This window comes from Heteronotia binoei, chromosome 21 (genome assembly GCF_032191835.1).
Source record: "Heteronotia binoei isolate CCM8104 ecotype False Entrance Well chromosome 21, APGP_CSIRO_Hbin_v1, whole genome shotgun sequence".
Lineage (NCBI taxonomy): Eukaryota > Metazoa > Chordata > Lepidosauria > Squamata > Gekkonidae > Heteronotia > Heteronotia binoei.
In genome coordinates, this window is record NC_083243.1 from 153,647,672 (window position 1) to 153,666,483 (window position 18,812).

At 41.6% G+C, this 18,812-nt stretch overlaps 2 protein-coding genes across 6 annotated transcripts in view; both read left to right on the forward strand.

Moving 5' to 3' along the window:
- CARS1 (cysteinyl-tRNA synthetase 1) overlaps positions 1-897 on the forward strand; it is a 56,470-nt gene extending 55,573 nt beyond the window's left edge. For all 3 annotated transcript variants that reach the window (XM_060262057.1, XM_060262058.1, XM_060262059.1), the window contains 2 exons: positions 91-174; positions 595-897. In XM_060262057.1, the coding sequence (XP_060118040.1) occupies positions 91-174; positions 595-729 (219 nt within the window). In that variant the 3' untranslated portion in view covers positions 730-897. The remainder of the gene's footprint in view (positions 1-90; positions 175-594) is intronic.
- A 9,321-nt stretch (positions 898-10,218) lies between these two features.
- Positions 10,219-18,812, forward strand: part of NAP1L4 (nucleosome assembly protein 1 like 4) — a 60,440-nt gene continuing 51,846 nt past the window's right edge. For 2 of the 3 annotated variants that reach the window (XR_009556611.1, XM_060262170.1), the window contains exon 1: positions 10,263-10,469. The gene's annotated coding sequence lies outside the window, so the exon portion shown is untranslated. Of the gene's footprint in view, positions 10,470-18,812 lie in introns of all 3 variants that reach the window. The other variant, XM_060262169.1, reaches the window with a different exon arrangement.

Below are 18,812 nucleotides of genomic sequence, written 5' to 3' on the forward strand. Positions count from 1 at the left end.
TACTTGAGCAGCTAGAAATGCTGCAGAAATCATGCTGTTTTATTGTAATATTCACTTCTTCCAGAGGATAATACTTATTTTATATTGCAGGCAGCAAAACTGGCAAAGATGAAAATCCCACCAGGAGAAATGTTTAAATCTGAACATGACAAGTATTCCAAATTTGATGAAAATGTAAGGAATACTTTATTTCTCTTTGTTGTAATCACAATTTCTAGGCTCTTTTCTTAATATTGGTCACACTACCTACACTTTGGCTATGAGGATTTGCTTTCCATAGTATCCTGTATAAGCCAAGGAATCTGTCTTCCTTACTTGCCCACACTGGAGTATATATGTGTGGGGGTGTGGGCATCAAGAGAGTCCAGTCTTCAATTCCTATGGGCATTTATTAATTTGATATAGACTACATCCTAAGTCCCCACCGCCTTTCATTACTATCTTGGTTTTTAGGCTTGAATTGATTTTCTATTTAATTAATGATGTATAATGCAAGTGAATAGAGAGTCTGATCCCATTTCAGCAGCACCAGCACCATTCACAAATGAAAGCACTGGAAGGCATTTGTCTTAATTAATTATTTCAATATTCCAGGGATTTCCAACTCATGACATGGAAGGCAAAGAACTCAGCAAAGGTCAGATGAAGAAACTAAAGAAACTGTATGAAGCACAAGAAAAACTATACAAAGAATATCTTCATATGGTTCAGAATAGAACTGTAAGCTGAGAACAACACTAGAATAGTTCTTATTAAATAACAGTTGGATTACTTTTAGTTTGGTTGGTGTAATGAACTACTGTGCTTCCATTTTTGACAGTGTACTAGGCTAAAAATAAAGGGGTTATATATATTCACAAGTTTAAAATGTCAATAAAATTTTGTTACTTTAAAAAAGGTACATGGAATATATGTGTGACACCAGTTATTAAATATCATAAACTTTATTGCGTTAGCAATAGGAGCCATAGCAAGTAAACTTAAAAGTAAAAGAGCATAATACAATAATCAAACCAGCAAAACAATTAAAAATTGGGTAATTCCAAAAATGTAGAATACAAGTATAAACATCATTACATCAGTAAAATTTATATATCAACGATGAAATTGTAATAGAATCAGTACAAACTTAAAAAAAAAACAATTTAAAAATTAACCAGAAGCCAGTTAAATGTCGCATTAATCATTTTTTCTTTTTCTCCACTTTTCCTATAACAGCAGCAGCAAATTTAGCCACTTGGATACTGATATATTTTACCCTATCTGACAGTAAAAAGACCAGTTTCTCTTGGTCTGTTTTTTCAGAGAGGTGAGATATAATGGGACATAAAAATCTACTTTGTTCAGCTTCATGTTTTATGCAATAAAATATAGCATGAGGTAGGTCTTCAGTGGACTTTTGATCACAAGAACATCCTCTTTTCCCATATGGCAACCCTTTGTAACGACCTTCTATGGCCATGAGTGGTAGAATATCAAAACGAGCCCTAGAAAAGGCCTTTCTATATTTAGGATTGTTTAAATTGGCAAAATATGGAGAAGATGTCAAGGGAGATGGAGATAATTGTTTATAGATCACGGTGGTTCTCAATTTGTCAAGAAAACCCATATCAGTCTTCCCAAGAAGCAAAAGAGACAAGATTGTTTTACTGCTTTGCTGCTGATGTGGAGAATTGTTTTAAAACTCATCTTGACTGTCGGATAAAGAATAGAAAAGGTGAAAGAATTACCTCATTTGGAGAAAGAAGTTGTGCTCCAAAGAAGAAAGGACAGATTAATAAAGAGCAAAAAGGGGCTATTAATTCTAACTCACCTTGGTTTCCTTTGGGCTTTTACTGTCTGAACTTTGAAATTCGGAACAGGAATTGCCAGTGTGTCCAGCTATATATGACTATTTATGAGCTACGTTTTACAATCTGCCACACCCATCTGATTTTCTTCCAGCCAAGGAGCTGTGGTAAAAAACTGTGTTAAGGGTGTCACAGGTGTTTTTGCTGCCATCTGCTGAGCGAACTATTGTACTGCGCACTGTGGATGTATATTTGGAAGAACATCTAAGAACACTGAAGATTATCAAAGAACTCTAGCATAAAATGTCAGAGGTCGCTCTCTATGAAGTATCATGGGTGCAAATAAATGCCAGAGAGAACGGTCAGAGTCTGGGTACACCAGGAATTCCAAGCAGAGCAGAATTGATGACTTTTTAACAATGCCTGATGCTTCTATATTTACTATTCCTAACACTAACAGGTTTTCAGTTCTTGATGAATCACCTGATTTGCAAACCCCTTGTATCGATACCTCTCCTGACGTACCTGTAAAGGAATCGTTAAGTGGCCCTGCTTTAACTGGTGTTTCTGCTGATCTACGGGGGAGGGTGTGTGGGGGTGTTGAAGTTATTAAATAAACATGTTTTCATTCTTTACTGCCAAGCCTAGACATGGTACAGGTCAGCTACTTGGGTTACAGTCGTCTTTAATGTATAACCTGAAACCTAATTTTATTTAAACATAAATGTAATGAGACATCTTAGTAAATCAACTCAGGATCACTGTCTTTAAGCCTTCACAAGCATAGAAGAGCTGCTAGATTAGAGTCCAGTGGCAACAAGATTTGGGGAATGAGACCTTTCAAGCTCTCTTTCTGGAGGAATTCATTATGAGTAGCATAGATTTCTTTTGCATGTTTAAATATGCTACAGAAATGTAGCAGCAAAGAAGCCAGGATATCTTAAAGAAAAGGCAGGCATAATTTTGGTATACTGAGAATTACATGTACTTCTCCAGAAAATGCACTTTGTTTAACATGCATATGAATGAGGACTTGCAGTCAACAAAAAGTGAAGCTTGCTTAGGTGAAAATCTCTGAAATTTCATGAAACAGATCAAGAAATGTCAGGTTTTTCCAAAACCCCTCATCTTACAAAATGGCCACCATTCTCCATAAAGCATTACTTTGTTTTTCCTAGAAATGGTATGCCCCTGTCTTTGGTTTTCCTGTGCCTATCTGCTCTACCAGTTAATAGGCTTGTACCTGTAATAGATGAATGACCAGTGAGTGATAGCCCCAGCTCAGATAGCTGATAATGTTATCCCTTTGGAGCCTGCATCAGTTATGTTCCAGTTTCTTTCTTCACTGTGATTTGGATTTAAAGCAGCAGCACTTGGGAAGTAACAATAGGTTTTCTGGGATGAAAACCAATTCCCACTCTTTCCTGCCTCTAGTTCCAATATTGCTATCTGGAGGTGACTGTGATATGTTCAAAAACAGAACCATGATGTCTCCCTATGAGCTGAAACTTGTGTATTAGAAGCAGTTGATTACATTGCCCTATAGTCTGACATCATTCCACACAGTAGCAATCAAAATACAGAGTGCCAGCATTTTGCATGCCATTAGGTTCATAAAATTCTAGATATTGCCATGAGGTTTATCTGTGCCTTTTAAAACTTCTTATAATGCAACTATTGAAGTTGCTGAAATTTACCAAACAGAATCCTGTCACTGGCAGTCAAGATGGCACTAGAATTTTTTCTTCAGTGAACAATAAAAAGATGCTAATAAGCTGGCTGTGTTCATGCATCGTACATCTGCTTGTTTATGATGGGCGCAAATGTGGCATTTTTGCCATGCCTTTGCACTCCCCACCTCTGCTCCTTGCACAGAATGCAAGGGGATGCATCCAAGTTTGAGAGGCCTTGAATCAAACTCCTGTTTGCCTGATCTAGCCAAAGTTAGACTTCTGACTATCAGTAACTTCTTTGCTCCCAGGACCCTTCCCCTGAAATCATGGAGTTAAAAGTGCTTAAATTCAACCTAGACTTGGATTTCATGGAAGGCATTCAGAAACAGAGCTAATGAAATGGTTAAGAATCTGACCTACAAATCAGGAAGTCCCTGGCTTGAATCTTGCTTCTACTACAACCTTACCCAGTAGTCTTACGGAAGCTACTCTCCTCCATACCTCAGCTGTAGTTTGAGCATAAGATACGGACTTACTTGGCAGGCTTGTTGGAAGGACTGCATCAAGCTAACACATCTGAAGCACTCTGAACTTTCAAAAGGGTTAACTAAGGATTTAAGGTCACAATGACTACATCTGCTTGTCAGTGCATCAAGGATATTTGTTAAAAGGACATGAGCTCAGGCAGCTGTGCTTAGGTTTGCTCAGCAGAACCCATGTTATTTATATTAAGCAACTTAGTGCTTCTACTGACATTTATTTTCTGAACCATAAACCTAGGAGCACATCTACTTCAGTTCATTTCCTGGGACTCCATAAACCCTTTTTATGCTTGTTTTTATTTAACAGTGACATTCTGCAGTGCTGAGCCTCTTGGTGCCTTCTACTATGATGCACTGCGAATGAAGTATCAAATTATTGTTGATAGCTGATGGTCACTGCCTCTGCCCTTCAAGACATCATTCTACTGAAAATAAAAGCTCTAAAACTGGAATGCACGAACATTCTCACCAGGAGAAAATCTTCCTTCATCGTTTCAGTTAAGAGGGAGCTGGCAAGAGCAGGCAAAGGGCAAGAGCCAAGAATGCCAACTGTGTGTGCATAGGGGTATTATATGTAGACTTAATGCACCATTTGGGATTTAAAATTGTTGAGAAATTTTTATTTTCTGCTCTGAGCAAGAGTAACTCTTCTGTGTAGCAAAGGTCCTGGGGGTACAGCTGGCTGGATGTGTCTGGGAAGCCAAACAGCTGGCAAAAGTGTAAAAGGCATCTGATCCCTCTCTAGGCAATCTGATCCCACCACCCCCGAGGCAGGAAGTTTCTTACAATAAGGTGAAGCCAAGAGTGAACCACTTTAGAGACTTGCCTACCTTTAGGTATTTTGCAACTGAAAAGTAGAGGGCTGAGCAAGGACAAGGTTGCATGTTTCTGTACTACTTGGTGATTGTGAAATGAAATTGCAGGCTGTATAAATTTTCCTGGGTTGCTTCGCTGCTAGTGTGACGGTTGGATGTTTTTATGCCTTCCTACAGATAAAACTCCCTTTATGTAGAAAACTAGTAAGCTAGGAGAAGGGTTCTGCCTACACTTCTTCCAGATACATTTTATTACTAGACTCTGGTGAATGGTTTAAGGCTGACTTTAAAAAATTGTCATTGATTTTATGACACCATGCAGACTGTAGTCTTCTGAAAACCTGAATTACTTCTGCAATCTGATCTGCTTCAAAGTACACACCCCGAAGTTCATTGTTCATGTACATACAGTATATGAAGGCAGTGGCATATGTATCAGTTGCTGAATCAGTAACCATAGACCTAAATCAGTTGTGCATCCCAATGTACATAAGTAGTGCTGTCTTTAGAGGTAATTGGTACTTAAAACTGCTGCAAAATGTTGCTAGTCCCTTTTGGAAACAGGATATCACACTGCCTTTTGGTTTCAAGATGTAACACTCATACTTCCATCAGAAAAGTGCTGCCCTAAGGTTTGTGGGGGATCCTTGCTGTGAGTTCCTCAAAGATAAGATAATAGACAAGTTTTCTTGAAAGGCAGCTTGCTCATGGCTTTTGATATTCCCTTACAATGTGCAACCACAGCTGTGCAAGGTGCATTGTAGAGTGTATGCTTACTTCACAAGCTACAATGGAGTAGACCAAGTACCTGGCAGGTACCCCCCCCCCCAATTAATGTGTGTTCGTGCCTCCTAGAATACCTTCCCCAATTCATGCATTAGACAGGCACTTCGTGGCTTCTTAGGTATGCCTCGGAGGACAAATTAGTATGTGGAATGTGTGAAACCCACTGACAATACAAACTCAGGCATCCACTCCCACATGGTAGAAATCCTGTTCTATCTTCATCAACCTGTCCACCCACAAAGTAAACTTTTGAGGCACAGTGCATTTTCTCCTGTTTTTTTTGTTTGTTGCATTGTTAGTAGATATGGGCCAACTTTTATTAAAGGATTACCTACTTAATCCTTGCTGGTTACTGAGTGTTTGGTGACACTGTGTTTATATTGCGTTTTTGTGATATTATGTTAGTTTACAATGAGCTTTGTCTTGGGAGGAAAAGTGATTGTATGTCTATAAATAAATTGATTTTTTAAAAAAATAACCTTCAACATATCTGTTTGTCCTCCTCCTGAACCACTTTATTGTCAAGCTGAGAGGGTAATTTATATTTGAACCTTTTCACATAGGAATTTCCCCTATCCCTAAGCAACCTTTCCTCTGTGACTCTGTAAGATACTGTCACTGTTTATTTGGACTTTAGAGAGCCAGCAGTGGTTTGTGACATCAGCAGCCATTACATCAATCCTCAACAATATGATAGAGCTAATGGCATACATGGTGGCACATGTGCCTCACTCTAAGGAAAAGGCCAAAGATTATGTTCAATGAGCAAAAATCCAGAATGCCTGTGGGCACTAGAGGTATGCAACAACTGGCAATATTCTTCAACCTGTGAGTCATGATCCTCAAGTGAATCCCAGAGCCCCACACACTCAGTTGTGAACTCTTCTGGAGCTGCATTTCTTCTGCTTTTTAGAAGGATTTGTTACTAGTGAACAAGGGCACTTGGCCTCCAACCTCTCTTTGAACACATGCTGAGAAAAGATAAACAGTAGATCGTGAGGTAACCTCACTCAACTGTTGAGAGGACTTTTTAGTAGGGATCTAGGTTCACAGAGCAAGGGTCAGACACCTCCCTTACCCACACATTCCAAGTTCTCCCTCTCATCCTGTCTGGTCACCACCTACCTCTACCATTCTCTGAACTAGACCCTTTTTTGCAATCTTCTGGACTTGAAACGGGGGCCAGTGGGTGTGGGGGAGGTACTTATGAATTTCCTGTATTGTGCAGGGGGTTGGACAAGATGACCCTGGAGATCCCTTCTAACTATGATTCTATGAAGTTTCAAATGAAGACGAGCAGGCCTTCTCTGCCTGCCTTCTTGCGCTAATCAATTAAGTTTCCAAAAATTCTCTCACGAGGGTCAAAAAGGCATTTAGGAATAGTGCAGAGAAGTAAAGTGGGGGTCCTAAAGAGGGGGGGGGGGGACAATTGTCAGAAAAATCTTCCCCTAAAGTTGCCAACTTCAGCTTGGGAAATTCATGGAGATTTGGGGGAGGCGCCTGGAGAGGGTAGATTTTGGGTAGTGAGGGAGCTCAGTGAAGACGTGATGTTCTCTGAAAATAAGTTGTAATTGTGGGTGAACTCCACAGAGAACCCCGATGTTGTCAACTGTCTCCCCCCCACCGCTAACAAAAATGCCATTACTTTGGCGTAACTGCTGGTATGCTAGCATAATATCTAAGGAACCAGCTGTCTGTTACTCTTTAGCTTAGTTCTTGCCCCCTTTGTGGTTGTGACATTTAGCTTGTTCCTAGGGTTGCTAATGGCAGGTTGGGAAAATTGTGTATCTTAGGGAAAGGAAGGATCTCAGTGAGCTATAATGTCATGGAATTCACCTTCTAATGCAGCCATTTTCTCCAGGGAACTATCTCTGTATTCGGAAGGTCAGTTGTAATGCCAGGAGATCTCTAGACCCCACCTGGAGGATCGCAATCCTATCTTGATGCTTGGGTTGTTTCTTATTCCAGCTTTCTTGGTTTGCAGTCCAAATTGTTAGCCTTGGCACTAGGTCATAGCTCTGGCTCATCCACTTTTCTCTTACCTGGTTGCTATTATGTTATCTGTTATCACATGGTTTCAGCTCAGTGGGTCCTGTGCTACCTCCTGGAGGTTAAAGGTTGATTCCTAATCTGAAAAGATCAAAGACCACTGCCGACAACTTAACAAAAACAAGGAATGAACAGAGCTGGATTAACAATTATGCCAAGTAGGCACTGGCCTATGGGCCCCCACGCCTTTAGGGGCCCTGGGCTGGCTCCCACCACTATTGGTTTCCCCCTGCTTGCAGCCCTCCTAGCCTGCATGCACAGCCAGCAGCAGCTGAGCTACTCTTTGCCCAACTTGCCTGTTGCCGTTGTCACCAAGTTTGCCTCTCTCTGCCTCTCCCCCACAGCTTTGTCAAAGGGGCTTAAAAGAACATTTGAGCTCTCAGCCTGTTCAGCCCTCAAAATGTCAGTCTTTCACCTAATTACATTTGTCAAATGTCAGAGTACCCTGGATTTACTGCATTTGTGTAGCAGCTAAAATCAACAGGAAAAGAAAAGGAAAGGTCCCCTGTGCAAGCACCAGTCGTTTCTGACTCTGAGGTGATGTTGCTTTCACATTTTCACGGCAGACTTTATGAGGTGATGCAATGGCAAACCACCCCGTAAAAAGTCTGCCGTGAAAACATTGTGAAAGCAACATCACCCTAGAGTTGGAAACGACTGGTGCTTCCACAGGGAACCTTTCCTTTTCTTTTTTGCCACTGCCTTCCCCAGTCATCTACACTTTCCCCAACAGCAAGCTGGGTACTCATTTTACCGACCTCGGAAGGATGGAAGGCTGAATCAACCTGGAGCCAGCTACCTGAAAACCCAGTTTCCACCGGGGATCGAATTCAGGTCGTGAGCAGAGCTTAGGACTGCAGTACTACAGCTTTAACACTCAATAGGTCATTGTTAATGCTATCAGCTTGCTATTTTAAGTGCAAGACAAGTCTTCCTCATCTTTTTGATGCAAAGTTTTAGAAACTTGCCTCTGCTCTGAGTATTCCAGTGAGAATCTAAGGCCAACTGCTTTTGTTTCTTGTTGAAGCTGCATTAAAACATCTACAGAAATCTCAGAATCTCCTCAATGTGCACAATTTGGCCCAATGCCAGTCAGGAGGAAATTTGCAGGGACTGTACTTGCTCATTGCACTTTTCCTGCTAAATGTGGTGTCAAGCAGTTAAGAAAGATTCCTATTTTATATGCAATTAAATTCTTCGTTGCAACATACTGAAAAAGGGAACGTATTTGGTACACGAAGAAGGCCAGCAGAAAGCAGAGCAGGCACAAGGAGGTGTTTAGTATTCCCAGAAAAATAGCCATAATAAACAACAGAGGAATGTATTTACCACCACTTCCATTGGACAGGTATGCAACTATGCTACCAGCAAACCCCATCAGGTTTACTCAGAAGTTTTATCTAATTTAGCGTGGCTTACTCCCATGAACAGAAACAAAAGGATAAAAGATATGGCGCTGGAAGATGAGCCCCTCAGGTCAGAAGGTGCTCAATATGCTACTTGGGGAAAACAACTATGGCGAACTTGGGCAGTATAATAAAAAGTAGACACATCACCCTGCCAACAAAAGTCCGTATAGTCAAAGCGATGGTATTCCCAGTAGTAATGTATGGCTGTGAGAGCTGGACCATAAGGAAGGCTGAGCGCAGAATAGATGCTTTTGAGATGTGGTGCTGGAGAAGAATCTTGAGAGTCCCTTGGACTGCAAGATCAAATCAGTCAGTCCTAAGGGAAATCAACCCAGACTGTTCCCTGGAAGGTCAGATGCTGAGGCTGAAGTTTAAATACTTTCGCCACCAAATGAGAAGGAAGCACTCCCTGGAGAAGATCCTGATTCTAGGAAAGACAGACGGCAAAAGAATAAAGCAATGGCAAAAGACGAGATGGCCGGACAGTGTTGATGCAACAAACACGAATTTGAGCAGACTTCGGAGGATGGTGGAAGACAGGAGGGCCTGGCGTGACCTGGTCCATGGGGTCGCAAAAAGTCGGAATCGACTGTGCGACTGAACAACAAAACTCTCACAAAAGTGTTCTTAGGAGCACAACCTAAGACACACAGCAGCAACTGCAGAAAGGAAGCAAGAACGCACGGAAGAGCTTTCTCTCATGAGAAAGCGTCTGGCACAGCGGAACCTATTCCGAAGTAAATACGCGCTCTGTAAAGTGTGTTTATCTCTGCACGAACACGTGCGAGGGCGCTCTGCTCGCAAAGACTGCTGTCCTGTAAAATGAAATACCGTACTTCAGTTCAGACTCAGCGTGCATAGGATTACCATGATTAATGAATCAATGAGTCGCCTCAGTGGCCTCGCTGGACTAACACACCTTTTGTTTCCTATTTTAACTTGCTCAGCGTTAAGATACCAGTGGAGCATATTTTGCTTGACTCAACCAGAACTCTCCTGCTTGTGCGTTCCTAACTTTTACCTCTCAGACAACTGCTAGTAATTCAACTGCAGGGACGGCGTCCTACCACACAAGCAACGCCAGAGCTCCTTCTCAACCCAGCAAAACCCTTTCACTTACTGGGCACGCGTATTAAACTCCGGCTCTTCTCCTCTGCCCGCCCTCCTTCCCGCCGTGCTCATTGGTTAATCCTTTTCCTGCCGGGAAGTCAACATGTCCCGCGTGTGGAGCAGCAGCCGTAGTTAGCCTTGGACCAATCGAGACGGCTTTTACTGGGCGGTGTGTTGCAGTATTGGCCAATGAGCTGTGGCTGTCTTCAGGGCGGCGCAGCCCCGACGGAGACTCTGAGAGGATCAGCCTGGGCGCTGCTATTGCGGCCGTGAGGTGACTAGAGGGCCGGGCCAGGTGAGATGGGGTTAGTGGGGCTGGGCCAAAGCAAGGCATGTAGCAGGCTTGTTCCTTTTTTGTTGCGGGCAGGTGGAGTAGCGGGGAAGAAGGCAGAAAGGCCTTGTGGTTCTGCCCAGGCCTGGCTGGCAAGGGAGGAAGCGGGTGGGGCGGTCCGGTCCGGTCCCAGTGCGGGCACCATTTTCTGGAGCGGCCTAGGCCGAGGAGGTTGCCTCGGAGGCAGCGGGAGAGGGCGCGGGCTACTGGAAGGCTTGGGGGCTCGGAGAGGAGGCGGCGGTTGAGTCGCATCGTCAGGCACAGGCTGCCATAAGGCACGGCCCAAGGGAATTTTCTTTGCTGTCTTCGGGCGGCTCCTGTGTGTAGCTTTTGCTGAAATCCTGCACACGCATGCGTTTGTTTTCTCCCCTCCCCCACCCCTGTTTGTAGACATGTGCTCGATATTTCCCGCCCCCTCCAGCTGTATGAGTGCTGTAGTTAAAATTGTGACCTAAGAGAAACAGGATGAAAATTAAAGGCATGGTGCTTGCAAGTAGTTGGTGTTCTTTTTATAACTACACCATTAAAAAAAGTTTTCTTATTACTTTTACCCCGCCCACCCAAGTAGGCCCTGCATGGTGCCTTCCTTCTCTTCCCCACTGCTAGTTATAGAAAATATCCACTTATTTTGCAGCCTACTAGGTTGCGACTATAATCTCTGTAACGGAAACCATAATTTTCTGCTGTGGTTTGATACCACTGTCTATAGCATCAGCATGAGCTTTCTATCTTGCAGGTTCAGGAAGGCAAGATGGTTAATTCTTGCATGGTTCAAGTTTGAAAGAATTTGATAAATAAAAACAAGCTATCTTAAGTGTAAATGTGCTTGGTTAATCAGTTTGGTGAAATTTCTTAGATAATCCTGAACTGATAGTTGAGTACAAATCTTTTTCAGACATTATTGTCACTATCTTGTTACAAATTGAAGCTTGCTTTAAAAATTGTGGAAACTATTCTCATCTCAAAGGTTGTATGTAGATTGCTTAGAATGACCACTGTAACTGCTGAAATCCACCCAAGATTTTAAAAAATCTTTTAAGGCAACAGTGCTGACTTTGTGGTATGTGGAGAGCCACATTTCTAAATAACCATCAACTGAAGGAACCACGTGATTACTGTGTGCTCTCTGCATTATCCCACCATACCCACACATATAGTCTAATGTACTTTATAACTACAAATATTACATTATGGCCTTTTAAATTCCCAGAGTATCTCTGTGCATGTAGGATTTTTCTCCATGTGCATTACTTTTCTCCATGAGGCACAGCAGGCCATGTGACAGAGTGTGATTTCCAGGGTGCCCAGTGGAGGGCTAGCTAGACCTCAGGAAGGGGCAGTAAAAGCAGCTTGTTTTCCTGGGTGTGTACTGTTGTGGTTTTACTGTCCTCTCATTAGCCAGCCTGATCTCCTCTTGGCAGCCTCCCAGGTGCTAGAATGAGAATGCAGAGTCTGAGAAGAAGGGATGGTGGTGTTGGAAAGGGCTAATTCTTTGGTACAAGGCCATCAGCTCGGAGAGGTTTGCAACATACCTCCAGTACCTCTGGCAGAAGTAGTTTCAAATGGGAACCACCTGCAAAATGCAGCCCCTTCTGGTTAGTGGTCTTACCATCTCTCCTGGAATGTGGGGTAGGTGTCACATTGGGGAACAATGCTCAAAAGAGCATAGATGGCATGTTGATGAGCCACTTGTGGCTCCCAGGCAACTGAGTTTCAGTACTTCAAAGCCTTATTTTCAGATAACTATGCCAGTGTGACTAATGCATGTGCATCAAACTCTGTTCGTCTTTTTCTTGATTTATACGTACCGTGTTTATATTTTACACTCCATAACATGCTTCCATTGTTGCATAGCTCTCTCCCACTTATCTATTTATTTGTTAGCGAAGATTGAAAATGGACACCCCCCCTTACACTTTTTATGCTTGCTTAAGTAGGCACAATGAGTAGATAAGCCTTGTGGTTAAATGCATTATTGTGGTTGTAGTGGTCATAACTTATGTATTGTAAAGATCCCAAAATATAGGTATCAAAGACGGGAAAGTAGTTATGAAAATGAGTGGTGTCTATATTTATGGATGCCTTACATCTGTGAAGAGCCCCGTGGCGCAGTGTCAAAGCTGCAGTACTGCAATCCTAAGCTCTGCTCATGACTTGAGTTCGATCCCCCGCAGAAGCTGGGTTTTCAGGTAGCCGGCTTGAGGTTGACTCAGTCTTCCATCCTTCCGAGGTCGGTAAAATGAGTACCCAGCTTTGCTGGGGGGAAGTGTAGATGACTGGAGAAGGCAATGGCAAACCACCCCATAAAAAGTCTGCCATGAAAACATTGTGAAAGCAACATCACCCCAGAGTGGGAAATGACTGGTGCTTGGACAGGGGACCTTTCCTTTCCTACATCTATAAGCATCGCTTCTTTGTCTCTTAGGCAGAAGAATCAATACATTTATTCCTTTTTAAAAAACACATATTAGAGTCTTAAAGGTCTGAGGTTGAAAAAAAGAGGTAGATTCCACTGCAACTGCTCCTGGAATCATTCTGTTAGTGCTGCGATCTTGAGACTGCTCAGCTCAGTCTTTCTGAATTAAATCTGTATCTACTGTATCGCAAGAACTTTGTTTGGCTCGCTATGGGTTAGATGTTATCTTTTTGTCTTATCTGTGCCCACATGTTTAATTGAGAAGTATAATTGTTATGTAATTAGTGTATTTTATTGTATTATTGTAATGTCTGCATTTTATGCTATGTAAGCCACCCTGAGCCTGCTTCAGCGAGGAGGGCGGGATATAAATTAAAAATTATTATTATTGTTATTTTCCTCCAGCTCGAGCACTACGTTGGTGAAATGTGTGGGTGCCAGGCTCCAGCTCCTTCTTGCTCATGAATGTGTGGAAGGATTATTGTATTTATGTATTGGGAAGTGTATGTTTGGTTCCCACGAAGTGTATATTCTTTTAGCGAATGTGCTTTAAAATGTTTAAGAAATGTTGTGTAAACCAGGGGTGTCTAACTCATGAGGGCTGGATCTGACATAAATGAGACCTTGTTGGGTTGGGCCATGTGTGTCATAAAATGTAATGCCAGGTAGCAGAGGTATAAACTTTATAAAGGACAAAGACAAACATAAAGATTTTTAAAAAATAAAATAAAACATGCTTAAAACATTAGCACTCATTGGTCTTAAAGGTGCTTTCTTTGTATTTCTCCTGTACAATTCAGGCTCTCTCAGTTGCACAGCAGAGCTACTGAACCAAGCCTCTCTTCCTTCTATTGGCTGAGGCACCTCCCCCTCCTCATCCCCTGGGGAAGGAAGGAAAGAGTCAGAGCTTTCTTTGAAGCAAGCTATCCCTCCCTCCACTTCTTTCCCAAGAGGAGCCTCAACCAATTGAGAAAATAGAGGCTTTGCGCTGTAGTTCCTGTGCAGTTGAGCAAGCCTTGCAAAGCAAGCTGTAATGCAGAAGGAAACAAGAGAGGGAGAAGGAAGCAGATGACAGTCAGTTACTTGGGGGCCTGATTCAGCCCCCGGGCCGCATGTTTGACACCCTTGTATAGGCTTTTGTCTAATGCTTTGTATAGTATGTACTAATGCTGTGATTTCAAAGTTATTTTTGAGTCTGTTAAAGAGAGGTAACATTTCTCAAAGTTCCTGTAGAATTTTAGCATATGTTGAAAATTACTGCTCATCGTAATATATTTGTTGGAATTTATCATACCTCAGATGAAAGAAAAGTTAAATGAGACAAGAATTGTGAGTTACCTTGCAATACAAATGTTCAGTTTCTGTATTAATGAATAGTGATAGGATAAAAGTTAAAGTAAAGTTGAACCCATTTTTGATGGAAGCCCCATGAAAAGTCTTAACATGTAGTTTTGGACTCAGTAATTATTTGCAGCAGATATAATCTTGCATGTTTTCAAAATTTTATTATTTTAATTTGGAAGTGCTCAGCACATTTATGAAACTGTCAACAGAACCCACTATTGCTGAATATTAGTCTCAAAACAGAAATATTATCTCACCTTTTGTGCTTATTTGCTATTCATGCTACCAAAATAGCAACCATTTTGGAGTTCTGTTGTCTTGGCAAAGTGAAATTTTCTTGAGCTTAATTTTTTTTTAAAAAGAGTATTAGATAAAAGTTGGCTGCTGTTTGTATAGCATTATGTCTAGCTTTGTACAACCTTACTATCTGATCAGTCAAAAGAAATTGGTTTTTAAAAATGACTTATATTATTTTATCAACAAAAAGATATTTTAGTTAACCACAATTTTGAAACTTCTGCTGATTATAGTACCTTGAATGTATCTTTAAAAATTGTAATGAGTTACTCGATATAGGCAATATCGAGTGGAGTGATCAATATTGAGTGGGGTGATTCATGGGGGTGATCACTGTTCAGTTCTTCACTTTAGTTGTTATCCTGGAACCCTGAAGTGTGAGCTGACAGTTTCAGACATTTAAAAAGAAATTAAAATATATATCTGCTTAATTTAGCAGCAGTTATTTCTAAACACTGTTGATGTGGGCTAAGTTCCATGCAGGGGCACAAAAAGATGCTGCTTTCTGCTGTCCCTTCCCCATCTGCTTTTGTCACATCAGCACAGGAGGTAATCACATTGGCTCACTTTCCCCTCTCTAGCTGAAACGTGTAAAGCCACACAATGGCTTAGATTGGAAAATTGGGGGGGGGGGGGACTTTTAAAGGTGGAAGGGAGACTTAGGGGTTACTTAAGGCCTCCAGGGTGAAGGCCAGTACTGAAGATCTCTGGCTTTTACAGCTGATTCCCAGCTGGCAGAGATCAGCTCCCCTGGAGAAAATTGCTTCTTTGAAGGGTGGACTCCATGGCATTGTACCATGCTGAGGCCCCTTCCCCCAAACCCCACCCTCTCCTGGATCCACCCCCAAACACAGATCTGGCAATCCTAAGGGGAGAAGAATTTATCCTTGCCATTTTGAAGTAAAAGCTTAGCTCCCCTCCTCCCAATATTAGCTGTCCTTGTCCTGTCTCATTACCGATGCTGATTTCTCCACATCTGCTATATCTCTGCATATCACACCTAATCCAATCACACTTGCTATTGTTATTTGCCTGCCAATGTCAAATCATGGTAGTTCAGTTGGGAGTCTCTGGATAAAAATAAAAGGAGTAAGAAATAACAGTGATATTATGATGGGGGGGGGTGTCTGTTATAGACCACCAAGATAAGCAGAGGACTTAGATGAGATATTCCTACAACAGAATGCAGAGTTCTCAAAGAGAAGGGACACAGTGGTCATAGGAAATTTCAGTTACCCAGATATCTGTTGGAAGTTCAACTCTGCTAAAAATGAAAGGTCAGATAAATTCCTGACTTGTCTTGCTGAGAACTTCACTTTCCAGAAAGTGGAGAAAGAAACAAGGGGATTTGCTATCTTGGACTCTTGGAAGATCTCACCAACAGGGAAGAACTAGTTGATGAGGTGGAAGTAGTGGGCACCCTGGTTAGTAGTGACCATGTGATTTTGGAATTTATAGTCTTGGAGAAAAGAAAAGCTGCGTGTAGTCAGACATACAGGTTGGACTTCAGGAAGGCAAATGTTGACAACAGTGATGCTGGGTAAAATCTCATGTTCAGAAATACTTGAACATATGAAGCTGCCTTATACTGAATCTGGGTCCATCAAAGTCAGTATCGTCTACTCAGACTGGCAGCAGCTCTCCAGGGTCTCAAGCTGAGGGTTTTCATGCCTATTTGCCTGGACCCTTTTTAGTTGGAGATGCCGGAGATTGAACCTGGGACCTTCTGCTAACCAAGCAGATGCTCTACCACTGAGCCACCTCCCCAACTTAAGGGAGTTCAAGAGAGGTGGGAGTTTCTTAAAAAGCAAAATATTGAAGTCGCAATCACAAACGATTCCTATGAGAAGGGGAAATGGGAGGAGCCTAAAGAAGCCAAGGTGGCTCCATAAACAGCTCTCTAAAGACTTGAGAAATAAAAGATGCATTTAGGAAATGGAAGGCAGATCTTATAACCAAGGATGAATATAAACAAATAACCAGTGCTTGTAGAGAAAGAGTTAGGAAAGCTAAAGCTCAGTATGAGCTTTGACCAGCAAGAGATGATAAAAAACCAAAGTTTTTTTCTTAGGTACAAAGTAAGAGAAAGATCAAAGACGTGGACATGGCCCCTTGCAGGGACAAGAAAGTGAAATTGTAGTAGGTGATGAAGAAAGGATAGAACTGCTCAATTCTAACTCACAACTCTTGCTAAGCAGCCTATGACAAACCTTGAACTCGTTATTAAGCATGCTCAGTCATCCAAAAAACATCTGGTCTCATTAACATATCCAGTTATGAACTCCTGGGACAATTCTGAGATTCTTACATATCAATCTAATTGGAATAAATACTGTGAGTGCAAAATCACTAAGGATCAATGGGAAGAAGTTTGGTCCTCACCACCTTTCAAATCTGCTGTGGCAGAAATAAAAATACAATAATTTAAGCTGCTTTCTTTTTGGTACTTAACTCCAACAAAGTTGTACATATGCTACCCACAGTGAAACCTCTTTGTTGGAAAAACTGTTGCTCTCAGGGTGACTACCTTCATTGTTGGGCTCTCTGCCCTAAATTATGTGGCTTTTGGGAGAAAATTTTGGAAAAAAAATTAAAGAAATTACTAATGTAACTATTGCCTACGCGCCTGATCAACTACTGATAACAGGGGCTTGATTCTACACATCCATTGCATAAAAAAGAGATGGTCTCCTGATCTAAACCTCTGGCACAAGAAACTTTGGAGCACTTATATAATGGCCAAAATCTCTGACATTAACCAACTAGAACATCCTCTCTGTTCTTTCAACTTGTTATATGGTTTCCTATTCTAGAATATCTCATTTCACAAGAAGTTATTCCAGATATAGTTAATGCCCTTTCTTTGTGGTAGTGTTTACATTTTAGCTAACAAAGTGATTAGAGGTCAAAAATACAGGGATTTTCAGTACTATTTTATTTTAATTTCTTATTTCTAAATTTGATTGTATTTATGGTTCCGTTGTCTCATATTATTTTTGGGTTATCTGCAGTAAGTACTATGTGATCTTATACTACTTCAGTTCTTCATCTCATATCTGTATTCTATAATGTATAATTACAATACAATGTGTTTGAAAGAACTGCTCAATTCTTACTTTTTCTCAGTTTTCTCTTGTGAGGGAAATGGTCTCGACATGGCAAAAACAGAACATATAATGAGGGAAGAGAGTTGCAGCCTAGGATCAGCACAGGGGTAGTACATCAACACCTTGTTTCTTTAAATGAAACTAAGTCCTCAGGGCCAGATGAACGACACCCAAGGGTATTAAAAGAACTTGCAGGTGTAATTTTCGAACCTCTGTCCATTATTTTTGAGAATTCTTTCAAAACAGGTGAGATGCCAGAAGATTGGAGGCAGGCAAATGTTCCCATTTTCAAGAAGGGAAAAAAGGAGGATCTGGGTAACTACCGACCTGTCAGCTTGATGCCTATACCTGGAAAAGTTTTAAAACAAATAGTCAGTCTCCACTCCTCAACTTGTAGCTGCTGGAATGACCTTAGGTCAGCCATATCTCTCGCAGAGGTTGTCCTTGAAAGGGCAGCTTCTGGGAGAACTCTCTCAGCCCCACCCACCTCACAGGGTGTCTGTTGTGGGGGAAGAAGAAAAAGGAGAGTGTAAGCCACTCTGATTCAGAGAGAAGGGCAGGGTGTAAATTTGCAGTATTTTTCTTCTTGGAATTAAATTAAAAGAATTTCTGGCTAAACAGAAATCTGACAGATTCCTCAGTGAAACAAGCTTCTTTAGGAGATGGTGGGTTCTCCTTCCTTGGAGCTTTTTAAGCAGAGGCTAGATAGCCATCTGACAGCAGTGCTGATTCTTTGAATTAAGAAGGAGGGGGGAAGGGTTGCATCAGTACTTAGTTCATGTGGCCCTTTCTTATATGTCCAGGGAAATGCTGATTGCCACTTTGGGATCAGGCAGCAATTTTTCTCCAGGCCAGTTTGAGAAGGAATCCTGGAGGTTTTTGCCATCTTCTGGGCATGGAGCTGGTGTCACTGGGGATGTATGTGTGTGGATGTGAGGTGTGGGATATATGTATATGTGTGGATGTATGTATATTTGTGAATTTCTTGCATTGTTCAGGGAAAGACTAGATGACCCTGGAGGTCCTTTCCAACTCAACGATTGTAAATCAGTCTGCTTTCCAATATACAGAACTGATGGATTCACATTCTTACTGTAACTGAAGAAGTGAGCAGTGGCTCATGAAAGCTCATACCCTACCACA